Genomic DNA, 14,229 nt, shown 5'->3' on the forward strand with positions numbered 1-14,229 from the left:
CACGTCTTCATCCAGGTGGTACTACGCACTCCTTCTGCAGCCTCTTTAGCTGTGCATGCATCATTGCCCAGGTCAAACAGTTTTTCTCTCTCTCCTAATCTCATTCAGAATGTGAGAACCCGAACCCGGGTAACAGGGAGAAGTGAGCTGTCTGATACTGCTATTAATAGGCTCTTCAAAGACGGCGACTGGAGTTACTTCTGAGCTTTTGCCTGGCTGCTTACAATATAGTCTCCAAGCAGTCTTCCCAGTCACATCCTGACGTTTATTTTATGTATCAGAGCTAGACTGAGGCCCCGAGGACGCTACAGCCATCGTCTTTAACCCGAATAGCTGACAGTTGTTATATACTGACTGGATAACTATTTTACTTAATTTTCATCCACTGTGATTCTTACTCTTTTTTTGGCTATTTCTCTGATATCAGATGATTAAACCTATTTTTAGAGCTTGGAACAGAGCTCTGTAATGAGCCTTCAAATGGCAGTAGGATCACAGGAAAACGTAAAATTACTTTTGTATTATTCACAGAAATGATATTACTCATATTCAAAACATGGGATTTAGATTTATTTGTTACAGTTAAATTATATACAAAGTTAGAGCTGAAATCTTTCAAATTGATGTTTATAACAAGTGTCAGAGGCAGAGGTGTTATCTGTCCGGCCCATGTAAATGGTATATTGCAAAAAGCCAGTCCCGTATCCTAAAACTCAAATGAGAATGGTAGTTTGGGGAGCCTGTCTGTGACCTCAGTTCACTGAATAATGAACCTGAGGGCTCTGTGTGGTAAATGTATCTCTGACAGTGGCCTCCAAATATTTTTGTTAATTTTGAAGTTTTATAAAAGGTGCTTTTAAAAAAATGGTCTTTATAAAAACTCTTTTTTCCAAATCAGACCTACAGAGATACCCTAAGGGATGACAACATAACTCAACAGATTAGTACCTTTATATTTAGCTGCTTGTTAAAAGCCTTGTCAGCTGTGGATTTAGAATTGTTTTGTGAGTGTTTTGTTTCTTGGATTACTAGCAATTACAGGTCAGACCTAAATATGCAGATTGGGTTAAATGTCATTTTTAATCTGTTGTTTAGCATGGCTAATAAAATTCTAAGTCATTGATCTGACTAGCGTGACTAGATAGAGTTCCTGATCTTCTGTAGAGGATGTACTGTACTGTACTATACAGTGCTGTACTACCTAAATTTCCTCGATTAGATATAGACTACCATAAAATTTATGTAATTTACATAGATTATTATTAAAGATAAAACATTATATAAATCTACTGGATTTATTAGAGTAATACTTTTTGTTATTCTATAGCACTTTTCACCTTCTAACACACCTGCTTGTTTTTTGTCTTTATTTTACAACCCCCTCCCAAGCTAGAATGTAAGCTCTGTTCGGGCAGAAATCTGTTTTATTCATTAATGCCTCTGAGGCATTTAGAACAGTGTCTAACATGCAGCAGATACTCAGTAAATATCTCTTAAATTAATAAATGCAATTGAGATTAAAATACTTCTAAAAACCACAATTTTGTAAAAGTAGTCCAGGTTAAGAAAAGCGCTTAACTTCAACTAAAACACTGCACATTTTGACTCTCCTCATCTTCTGTATTTGTAGTTACCCTTTTTTAACTTGATATTTTGTCAGAGAAGCTTAGTTTTTCTGAACACAATTATGAAAAGTGTGTAATCTGATCTCAAACTTCCTGAATGTCCTTCAGGATTTAGTAATGTCTGAAGGCTTATTTATTTGATTTTGTTTATGCAGCGAAGATAAGTTTTGGGCTCCGTTTGCCTGAAAGTCTAAGGGATTAATATAGCAACAGGAGCAAAATGAAATTTGCCACATGGTTAAAATGTCTGGAAAAACAAGTTTTAGAAGTTCTGCTTTATTTCAAAACCATGGCATGGTCAGAAAGTTCTCAATTAAATACTAATCCTCAGTTCAGGCTATTTTAAGACTACATCTTACTGTGATTTCATTTTTCCCTTTAAATTCCTAGACTGTTTCCCAAATACGCTGCCAAATTAATTTGGAAGATACAGGGCATGAAAAAATAAGATAATAAAACATGATACATTCATGTCATACTTTTTTTTTATAATAGTGATCTTTTTTATAAGATAATTGAAAATTGTTGTAGAGTTAAAAATACATTTCAGCTGCATAGATCGTAATTGTAAAGAGCTTAATATTAGTTCTAAAACATGGTTTATATTAGCAGAGGGAGGGCATTTCTGGAGTTCTAAACATAGTCTTATCCTGTATCTAATGCAATTAGTGAATTGCTTTATCTATGGCTTAAGAGGGGATGAAACATGATCTTGTAATAAACAGAATAACTGTGAAAAATGAGGGCCAACAGAAAATTAAGATCATACTTTAAAAAAAAAAGCTTTAAAAAAAATAAGCTTCAAGGAAACTAGTAGATTTTTTTTTTTAATTCTTAACTGTTTCCATCATGACTTACTGGACTTAAATAAGCAGTATCGGAAGGGTCTGCATTCCTGGGGTGCTGGGTGGTCAGTCATAATGATTCTTGACTCCTTCCATATTAAGAGCATTTCAATACCAGTCCTTGTGCCTAAGTCTAATCTTCATTTAGTCTTGAACATTCTCTATTTTGTTAAACATTACAGGACCAAAGTGAGCTAATGTAGCCCTTAAAATTTAACTAGCATAAAGTGAGTGAATTAAAGGTTTAAAAAGTGGCATTAAGCCCTTTTCCAAGAAAATTTACAAACTTTAAATATGTCATAAACTGCCACATGTATATGTCATATTATTTTCTTACAGAGTTTCATCTTTTTAAATCTTCACTGACTTATGAGTAGACTCAAATTGGAAGGATATTTTATTTAAGATTAGTACTTGACTTTGGGTCTTTTAGATTTTCAGATGAACAGTGTACATTTAAAATTTTTTAAATATATTAAATTTTGCATGATTATTTGATTTTCAGGAATTAGGCTTTTCAAGTACTCCAAACATTTCAAAACTTGAAATATGGCAGAAGAAATTTGCTCATTAAAATTCGTCTCCTGCTTTATCATGGACAATAGTAATAGACTGTGCTCTGTTCCAGGCAGCGTGAGAGGTGTGGGAATTCCGATGTACGTGACAGAGTCAGAACCAAGCTGGGACACAGAATGGGGGCTTGAATAGAGAGAGAGAGTACAGACTCTAAATCAGTCCTGCAAAACAAATGTTAGTGTGAGTTCTTTTCAGATGGGGTTAGTATTCAGAAATATTTAATTTCTTTTCTCAGACTGTACATGAATCTTACAGAGAAGCTGAACCCTAGCTGCAGCCAGGCAGGCACGGCTACTTCCTCAATTATAGACTTGAGAAGAGTCTTTAGTGGTACATTATTTCCAGGCCTTCTATGTAGCATAAAATGAAAAGGAGCTTTGGTTCATTTGATCACTATAAATTATTACACACAGATTTATCTTAGCCATCTACATTGACCAAGTTAACCAGGTCATCATACCACCCCGAAAGGTAAAAACCCCACTTCTTGTCACACCCAAAAGACAATTTTACGGTCAGGAGACAGTATGTTGTGTAGCAAAAGTTTTTTAAAAATTTATTAAAAAAAAGGAAACGTACACCCCCAAGAACAAGAGGCAGGCTGATCTAAGGGAGGAAAAGCGGTGGTTTTTGTCTCCCCTTTCTCATACACCCTTGCTTAGGGGTGGCTTCTTGATTGACGGCTCTTGTCCCTGGTATGCTTCGTCATGTTTGGCCCCTTTGTGCATGTCCCTACCCATGATGTACACAGAAAAATCCTTTGTGGGAGGGGAGGGGGCTAAACTGCAATATTAATTATAATACAATGAGCATTGGGTCATGTCTGGTTAAGTCCTTTCTGCTACCGCGCAGTCGTGGCTGTCGGGCTCTAACCCGGTTGCTTGCTGGCACTCATTTAGAGGAAGTAAAGCCCCTTTTTGCTGGAGGCGGGCATAGCGCCATCTTCCAGACCATCCCCCTCTCCTCCGCATGTCTGCCTGGTGCCCCCACTTATCTAACTACCTAACAATTACAAAGTTTAGCTTTATTTCATATTGTGTGAACACAAGCTGTTACTGTACAATTCAAAAAATGTACTTAAAACATAGTTAATTATTAGAAGATATGTATTATTTAAAGATATAGCAGGATAGTGCCCTTCTAACTCCACAAAACCTAACTAGAAAAGGAATAATAGAGAGCAAGTCATTCTGAAATAAAATTTTGCAATCCTGAATTAAAAGCAGTGGTGGACACATGTGGATGTTGGGAAGTCACAGGGACAGGGAGAATCTTCTGCATGTTTACCAGGAGCATCAGCATCCTAAAAGCCTGTTCAGTGATTGTGGGTGTTCCATTAGAGAGTAGAATAGATCCCATGAGAGATGGATCTCCTGCAGACCCTCAGAGTAACAGAAGGGATACAGAAGGAGAGTCTTTGGAGGCAAGCCATTTCTAATATCCTCTACCCAGCCTTCCAGCCCAGAGATGCTCCCTCAGGTAGAGGAGAGGGAAGGAAAAGAGGAAGTAGGGACCACTAGTGAGCAACTCGGAGTCTGTATCTGAAAGGGCAGGAGGTGGGAGCCACACCACCAACTCGAAGTTGAAAGTTGATACCCAGGGGGGATAAAGTGGGAGAGAGTTTGGTGGGAAGCTGCTTCAGGTAGTATTCCCTGTAAAAGTTTTCAAACTAACCGGTTTCTTCTTGGCTCTCCCCAGTCTTGATTCAGCAGGAAATGGCCCCATTTACAGAGGAGTGCCAAAGAGAAAAGGCCCACATATAAAACCTGAAAAAAGAGAGAAAAAGAACGCAAGGAAAGGCCATAGCAACATGCTTCATAGAAGAACTACCAAATAAACACAAAATTCACATGCTCTCTTATTTCAAGGAGATGAAAAACAGCATGGTTCTTCTCTTAAAATGCGCTCAAAGGAGAGCTGTAAGATTTTAGCAAAGCCAATCAAAGACATAAAGTGAGCTGATAGTACTCAAGAAAGAAACTGAAGGAGGATTTAAAGCTTTGCCTAGTGAAAGGCACATAATACATATATACATACAAACATACATAAAACTGGAAAAAATCAGTGACAGAGGTTAAGCTTGAGGAAATCACAAATCAAATGTTGGAGGACAATGAATAACGATTGTAAAGAAGCAGAAAGGTAGTGAAGTCAGCAGAATAGTAGTAAAGCAAGCTCTTGAAAGGAACTGAAAAAAATAAAGCAGAAAAATTTTATAAAATAGATAAAGGCTTCCGTCTGCCTATTGGAAGACACAAAAATTCCCTAAGAAAGAATAGATAAGGAGACTCTTGTGGGTACAGTAAGGCAGAATAAGCAAATGTCTTTTCTTAAGGGGAGTACTCTGACTGGTCTCAGACTTCTCCAGGACAACTCATAGACCAGAAGACAATGTGACAATGTCTACAGACTTCTGGCTTTGATTCATATTTGAAAAAACTACTTGATTTGATTTATATTTAAATAAAATTGCTTGAGTTGCTCTGTGAAGGACCAACTAAAGGGGGACCAGAGTGGAAGCAAAAAAACCAGTTGGAAGTTTCGTGCAGTAGTTACAGGCGATGTGATGGAGGTTGAGACCAGAATAGAAGCCGAGGGGGAAGGCTTGAGATATATTTGGAAAGTAAACACTTGTTACTGATAAAATGACCCAAGACAATTGAGAGAGAGGTGCCAAGTTTATCTCCTGGGTGTCTGACTTTGACAACGGGATAAACGATGATGACATTTGTTGAGATAAGGAAGACTGAGACAGAACCATACTCTGCTCTTTTTATTCCAAGTTCAGAGTCCTGCAGGTAGTAAGCTACCTATATTTGTTTGTTGGGATGCTCATTTATTCAGCGTTGGAATATTGTGAATACAGGAATAGGTATTCTGGCTGAGTCAAACCATATTAAATGGTTACCAAAATACCCTGTATGTTTCACGTTCTAGGTAGAGACAGACCTACTCTTCAATTGCTATACTTAAAAGGCTGGCATTTGTTTTTATAGAAATACAAGTACTGTGTATGAATATCTATGGAGTATAGAAATGAGAACTTACATTTTAAAGATGGATCTAATTTGGTCACAGGCAACGTTAAAAACCATGCACTATTAATTTAGTAATTGGAGTTGGTCGTCAGTTCCCACAGATATAAAGTAAATGCCTGTAGCACTGCACATACTTTTTCACATTTTAATGTGAACTAAAAATAATATACCATCTAACACTAGTTTATATAATAAAATCAGTTTAATCTCTTAGGGCAAGTTTATTTGGAGAAGTTGGAGAATAAAGGAGTTCATAAACTAGAATTACTGTTGCTTTGTTACATTGTTTACAGCCTTAATGGGCATAGACTGAAGTGGTTATATAAGGTTTAAGTTTCAAAAGATTTCACTTTATTCCATAAAATTCCGACATGTGATTTGAAGTTATTCAACATTCAAAGAAATAATAAGTCTGTGCCTGAACTGAAGGGAGGGACAGAAACACATCTGTATAATTTGGACAGTGGAAAATGAATCAGACGTTTGCAGTTTCTTACACTGGCACTTGGAAGATGCAGAAACTCTTGCATAGTTTGGAGGTCTGAGGTTTGCTTCTTTTGTTTTTATAGGGCACACTCGTGTATGTGTCTAGGTTTATGTTATTTTTGTAAGATTTCTTTAAACTCTTCTTTTTTATTTTAGTGATTAACTTGCTCTCCCTAAAAGAAATTAATTCTGTATAGCTGTGTAGTCTAGGATACTTCAAAAATAAAGGTTGTATTTATTTATTTTTCTAGGAAAGTACTTTTTAGGCAATTACAAAATAAACCCTGTAAAGTCAAATTGCTTTTTCCTTTGAAAAATTACTGAATCAACTAAATATGTAGTCAAAGATTTTATGAATAGTATTAAGGGATTTATAGGTTTGGCCTCATTTTTCAGCTTATACCAAGATATTCTTTCTCGGATACATCTGCCAGGAAAAGAGGTTTCTCTGGATGTTTTATACCACACTGTAGAAAGGGTGGAAATGAAGTATATTTTTAAAATAATGCAGTTTGAAATGTAAATTAAACTGTTCAGTATGTAAACTTCTTGTCATATTACAGATGCTTTTTGTTTGGATCAGGTATCCTTTAATAAGACAATGACATCTACTTTAAGTTCAGGATAAAAATATTTGGGGTTATTGTAATTAGTTTTACAGACAGATGGTCAAAGTGAGGAAGAAATAATAAGGATGCTAAGCTCTTTTGTAGGCTTACATTTCCTAGTTTGCACATGAAGATACACCAAACTTGTGGGCTTACCAAAAAAGCAATATGGTAAATCAATATCTACTAACATCGAGGTGTATCCACAAAATATTTTTTACTGAAAACAAGATGCAGAACAACACATATAGTGTGATCTTATTCTTGTTAAATAAACAGACCACTTCTCTGAACTTGGGTATGAATGAAAGTCTAAAGGAACAAACTAATAACATATCAATCTTTGTCTGTTTTTCTGCATCTTTACTGTTTATTACAATGAGTATATGTTGTTATATAAAGATATAATAATAAATCTGTTATACTGACACGTCAATTTAAATAGATAATGTAAATTTGCATCAGCTTATATATTATATTTATTTTTATATTCAGTGTTTATCTTAACAATATACTGAATTAGAGGGGATTACTTTTTTCACTGAGAGATATTAAGGCAAATTCACATAGATGTAAAATGAAAGATTCAGAAACTCTAAATAAAAGGATTTTTCCCAAGCTTCTGTAGAATGCTGTCTGTAGTTTTTTTGTACAGGCCCTTCACCAAGTTGAGGACATTTTCTTGTATTTCTGGTTTACAGAGATTTTTAAAATCATGAATGCGTGTTGAATTTTGTCACTTGCTTTTTTCACATCTGTGAGATGATCATACGTTTTCTTTTCCTTAATCTGTGAATATGTTGACTTGACTGATGTTTGAATGTTGAAACAACCTTAAATTCCTGAGATAAACTCCACTTAGTCATGATGTGTTAACTTTTTAACTTATTGCTAAAGTTGACTTGCTAATAATTTGTGTGTGCCTGTTCCAAAAAGACACTATTCTTTTCGTTTGCCTTCTTGTGATGTCTTTGTCTGCCTTTGGTCTCGTGGTGACTCAGCCCAGTAAACGGCTTGGGCAGTGTCCTCTCTTCTCTTTTTTGCATGAATTTGTCAACAGGTGGTATTGTTTCTTTCTTAAATGTTTGAGAGAATTTAACAGCTCAGCCACCTAGACCTGAAGCTTTCTTTGGGCCAAGATTTTAAAGTATGAATTAAACTACTTTAAATTAAATTAAACAGCTGTAGGTCTATTAATACTATCTGTTTGTTCTTGAGTGAGCCTTGATTTGTGTCTTTCAAGGAATTTATCTTAATTGTTGCATTTAATGCCATAATGTTGTTCATACTATTTCCTTTGATCCTTTTAATCTCTGCAGAGTTTGCTGTGATGTGCCCATTATTATTCCTTAGATGATCATTAATTTCTCCTCTCTCCTCTTTTTTTTTGATCAGCCTTCACAGAGATCTATTGTATTTCCAGAGAGCCAGATTTTACGGTCATTGATGATCTCTCTTTGACAATTGTCCTATTTTATCAGCATTTTCTTCCTTCTGTTTGCTTTAGGTTTACTTTGCTCTTTTCAAAATTTCTTAATATGGAGACTTAGTTAACCAATCTTATTAGACCATTCTCTTTTTATAACGTCAGCACTGACCACTAAGCACTACTTTAGCTTCATCCCACAAATTTCGATATGTGGTATTTTCAATTAATTCAATATACTTTCTAATTGATTTTCCATGTGATTTCTTCTTTGACCCATGGATAATTTCAGAATGTGTTGTTTAAATTCCAAATATTTGGAGATGTTCCTGATGTTTCCTCCTACTAAATTTTTAGTTTAAGTCTGTTGTGTTTAGACAATATACTTTAGATGATATTAATCTTTTTATATGTAATGAGGTTTTTTACATGGTCTCAGAATATAGTCTGTCTTGGTAAGTATTCTTGTGCACGTGAAAAGAGTGTTTATTCTGCTAAAGATGGTGTTCTTTAAATGTCAATAAGGACAAGTTGGTAGAAAGTATAGTTCAAGTCCAACATATCCTTGCTGGTTTTCAGTCTACTTGTTCTATTAGTTTCTAAGAGAGGAATGTGGAAATTGCCAGCTGTAATTGTAGACTGATCTATTTCTTTTTTCAGTTCTGCCACTTTTTGTTTCAGATGTTTAATGTTTTATAATCATTGCATACACATTTACATAACTGTCTCTTCTTAGTGAATTGACTCCTTTGTCACTATGAAATACCCATCTTTATCTATGGTAATATTTCTTGTTCTGATGAATACTTTGTATAATATTAACATAGCCACTCCAGCTTTCTTTTGATTAGTGAGTACATGATATATCTTTTTCATTCTTTTACTTTTTAAGCTTTCTTTGTAAATGTGGGTTTCTTGTAGACAGTATAAAATTGGGTCTTGCTTTTAAAAATATTTGACAACCCCAGCCTTTTTAATTGGATTGTTTACATGAACATGAAATGTAATTACATTATTATTGGGTGTAAATCTCTGTCTTACTGTTTCCTGTTTGTCCCACCTACTTATTTCTTTTTCTCTTTGCCTTTTTTTAGATTAGATTTTTTTTTAGTATTCCATTTTTATCTCCACAATCGGCTCTATGTCTTTGTTTATATCTTAGCACATGTCTTTACATATTTAACTTACTACAGTGTATTTTCAAATAATATTATGCCCTTTACTTGTATAGTAATAATTTTATAATATTCCTCCATTTCCCTCTACAGTCCTCCGTGCTATTGTACTTTTTATTTCTATGCATATTAGAGCTTCCAAAATATATTATTGTTCTTATTATTTTCAACAGTCAATTATTTTTAATTTTATTAAAAATATTAAAATGTCATTTATATTTATCAACATATTTACTGTTCCCAGTGCATTTCGTTTTTCCTGTGGACGATAATTTCCATTTCAAATTTATTTTTCCTGAAGAACTTTGTTTAACCTGTCTTGTAGACTCTCAGATTTTGTCTGAAGGTCTTTACTACAGTTTCCTGAATTTTATTTTGTCAGTATTAAGGATTTCTGTTCCTAAATGGATGAAATTAATAGACAGCTTAAAGGATGAGGAAGATAATTGCTGTGTCTAAAACAGAAGTTTTAAAATTTAGAATGAGACAACAACCTTAATATAACAGTGTTTAAAGAAAATTTACTGACAGTTTTCAGATAAGAAATTTTAAAGCTAACAAGATAGTTATTATTAGAGAAGTGAAAACTAAAATTAATAAACATAAATAATATTTCTTAATGGTATTAGGCCAAAGAAAATTAGATTATTGGAGAGTTATATCATGTGCTGGCAGGGAAGAGAAAACACAAGACTCCTCATGCACAGTAGAGGTGTGCGGACTCCTTGTCAGTGTGTAGATTGCTGGCAGCATGAAGACTGCTACGGGAATTCTGAAGGACCACTGGGCACTATTTATTCATGTAGGTGCCTATATGTCCACCCTGTGCTCTAGTAGTTCTGCTCAGAGTCTACAGCAAAGAGATAAAGAGTCTCTGAGTCTTCAAAGTCCATAGTCACTCATCTCCATGAAGAGACATAGCAGGGACATGCCTTTTATGTCACCCTGAGGTGGTGAGATGTTGGAGGAAGCTGAGTACCCAGCCCCAGGAGAGTGAACACGTTAAGAAGTGTTCTGCAGCACATCAAAGCAAGGGATTGGTTGTCCACATAACAATATGGGTGGATTTTTAAAACAAAATTCCGAAAGAAAAAAAATCAAAAAACGAAATGAGATCTTTAATAGGTACCGTTTACATAAATTAAAATACATGCATACAAAGAGATCCTGGCTCCTCTCCCACCATTCTCTTCAGAACAAATGAATTTCTTCTATACATTAAAGAAATATATATATGTATAAATAGATATTCTGAACATCAGTGCTATCTGAATTGAAAATATTTTCTTCTTGCAGATGTTGATGAATGCCAGGCTATCCCTGGGATATGCCAGGGGGGAAACTGCATCAACACAGTGGGCTCCTTTGAATGCAAATGTCCTGCTGGTCACAAGCAGAGTGAAACTACTCAGAAATGTGAAGGTGAGTGCTTTTACTGTGAGGGACGTGTCCAGTTGTTGACTCTGAATCCAAGAAAAACATGACTTCATTTTGAATTTTGGAGAACTTAATCACAATTATAATTACTTGCTTTCACAAGTGAAGCAAGTAGTGAAGTGAAGTGAAGGAGTAGCCTTAGTTTTGTATTGGTCTGTGTATTTAATGGGTTTAATTTGGAAAAGGGGCCAGTGATCGTTTTATATATGGTTGGTTGTCTCAGGTTCGATGTTGTCGTGAGAATGGGAGTGATCCAGTGTTTATATTTTTCCTTAATAAAGTAGTTTTCTATTTCACTTATGAAATTATATCAAACATTAAAAGTGGGTATAGAGAAGTTCAAGTGAAATAGTGTCATCTGTAAGATGGTGCATTAGAAGTTGGTGCTCTGTCATACTCTACCATATAAAGTAAATACCTTACTTTTTGTATTGAATATTGTTGCTTGACTGGCCACTAAATAAAAACCAAGCATAACTGACTAGAAGTATTGAAGTATAACGTTCATCTTTTCAGTTATTATATTACTTAAATCAATTTATGTCAACTTAAATGTTTTCTAAAAATAATAGAGTATATCTTTTCTCATTGTTGTTATGTAAGTATTCTCATCTAATTAAAGTTGAAAAAAAAAACTGTCCTAGAGATTTGTTTTTGCCAGCCTGCCTTATCTGAGGTAGAAAAATAAATATGAATAATTCAGTAATCTGAACTTATTCCATATGCCTACTAGGGTCTTAACTGGGAACATGTTTTGAGTTCAGTAGTGCCTAACATATATCATAATTATCCTGGGAAAAAATTACCACACGTTCGTTTAGACCATTTCCCTTCACTACCCGAAAATATCTTCTGGTATATATAATTAAGTCTTGTGCTCTTTCCCTTTCCAAAAGGCTGTTTTACGTTATTTTTTGTTGCTTGATTATAAAAATTGTGACCCTCTGTGTAGATGAAAAAAAATGGGAAAATTAAAATCTAGAGTTTAATTATGGAGGACAAATAGGAATAGGAACTCTCACTAGACAAGAAGTAGAGTGTGGGTCCACAAGGAACTGGGCTGGAGAATCGGGGATCTGCAGAAAGGATGGGCTGGACTGCTGTTTCCTTGCTACTTTTTGTATTTTCCCTCCTGACTTTTTTTGCTCAACCTTTTGTCACCCCCCTTTACTTTTTACTTCTGGAGTAATATCCAAACTAGATTCGAGGGTGGTAATCTTAGGAACAAAGACAGTGTTTGCTTATAGGTGAGAAGGCACAGCCACTGACTGATCAGAGTGGTTGTGACATTTCCATTAATCATCCAATAATGTATTACTTCTTAGCTGAAAATGGAATGAGACTTTTCTACATCACGTTTCTTCAAAACAACATATAGAGCCAAGACAGAGTTTGGAGAAAGACAGTGCAACTCTTTATTCATACCTGTCTATGTTCTTTAGGAAAGCGGGCTGTTGATGTAATGTAGGCACCACCCAGAGCACTGAATCCAGTCGTCTCTTTCCTTATTTCCTGCCCAGGCAGCCAAACCCATTTAACCAATGCCCAGAAAAAATTATGTGATTTAATGTTTGGGATTGGTGGGGAATAGCAGAATTATATGAAGTAGTGATTAGAATTTGAAAACTAAAGGTTTATAAAGTCTTTACTTTGTGTCTAAGTCATATTGATCTGGATATGTCTTAAAAGTGACTACTACCAATTTTGTTTGGTTTATACTGTTTCCTTATGTAAAAGATCAAGTGGTATTTCCTTATATAAAATTATTTAATGTAATTGGTAGTATAATGTATCTGGAAAGACTGTAAACTATTGGTACTCTCAGTGACAGGTTCTGAATTATTGTTTATATAGTATCAATGTAAAAATATTGCCATAAATTTAAAGTTAGTATTTGTTCTAAATAAGATCAAGTTAGGATCCCACATTCAGTAAAACGTATCATGCCTACTAAAGTCATGTCTTATTTTTCTGGGCCAGTTTGTCTACAAAGTCTTCTTTTAATTCTATCATACAGTGGGCAAAATGATTCTTTGGTGCAGTAAACTATTTTTTCCCATCCAATGAGAAGGATGTTTCAGTTATTTACTCTTTTCAAAGATTCATTCATCTAAATACGTGTTTAATTTAAATGAATAAGGAGAGCAGAACCCACCAATACAATCTGAAATGGAGTACCAGAAGACTATCCATAGTTTTCTTTTTTATAATAGAATATGTGAGTTTGAATTTCCATCTACTTGGATAAAGCAGGTACTGGATGTCCTTGTATGATCCCCCTTGCAGACTACACCTTCTCTAACATTCCTTGAGCTAGTTATTCTTTCTTGGCTTAAATAAAAGGCAGGAAAACAGCGTGATTGTATTGGAAAGTTTCTCTTCAGTGGTTCTTTACATGTCAAATAGTTGTTTGCAAATTTATTCCAAAGAGTCTTCAGCTTTGTTCCATTACCGCAGCATTTAGTTTTGTTTGAGATTTATGACAACAAATGTATTTATTTATGCTCATGAAACTCATGAAACTTGTTGGCACAGCATCTGTAGCTGCTGTTCCAACTCTGCTTTGATAAACCATGGAAAATAAACGTCTGGGCTAAACTGAAAAGTACTTGCTTTTACTCATGTTACCAAAAGTATATTAACTTAAAAAAAGAATAAATTCATTGACTCTTTCCAAAAGGGAAACATATTAAAATTGAGATTCAAGTAAGGGGATGGTAAATATTGGAAAACTTTTTAGGTCATTAAAAAAAAAAACTATCATCTTTTAAATCTTTCTTTAAAAAGAAATTTACAACAGTGTAGTTAAAACATAGATTCCCTCTCCCTTAAATAAGAAAGCCTGGGCAGTGAAACCCACACGTACTTTCTGCTCCTGTAACAATAAGGTAGTCCTCTATCACAGCTCTGTTTATACTGCATTTTAATTATTTTTTGTCTGACTCTGCTGGCAGATTATATGCACCTAAATAACATACTAATAAAAGCTAATGTTTATGGAGCACTGAATACA

General features: G+C 34.7%; 1 protein-coding gene and 1 long non-coding RNA gene across 2 annotated transcripts in view; one reads left to right on the top strand and one right to left on the bottom strand.

Annotated features, from left to right (window-relative positions):
* The window catches only part of FBN2 (fibrillin 2), a 207,644-nt gene that overhangs the window by 56,945 nt on the left and 136,470 nt on the right, over window positions 1-14,229 (top strand). The window contains exon 7 of the mRNA XM_031673106.2: window positions 11,076-11,201. Coding sequence (XP_031528966.2) covers window positions 11,076-11,201 — 126 coding nt within the window. The remainder of the gene's footprint in view (window positions 1-11,075; window positions 11,202-14,229) is intronic.
* Window positions 1-14,229, bottom strand: part of LOC140694046 (uncharacterized) — an 81,278-nt gene that overhangs the window by 56,027 nt on the left and 11,022 nt on the right. The window lies entirely within an intron of this gene.

The sequence above is a fragment of the Vicugna pacos genome, chromosome 3 (assembly GCF_048564905.1).
Source record: "Vicugna pacos chromosome 3, VicPac4, whole genome shotgun sequence".
In the NCBI taxonomy this organism is placed as follows: Eukaryota; Metazoa; Chordata; class Mammalia; order Artiodactyla; family Camelidae; genus Vicugna; species Vicugna pacos.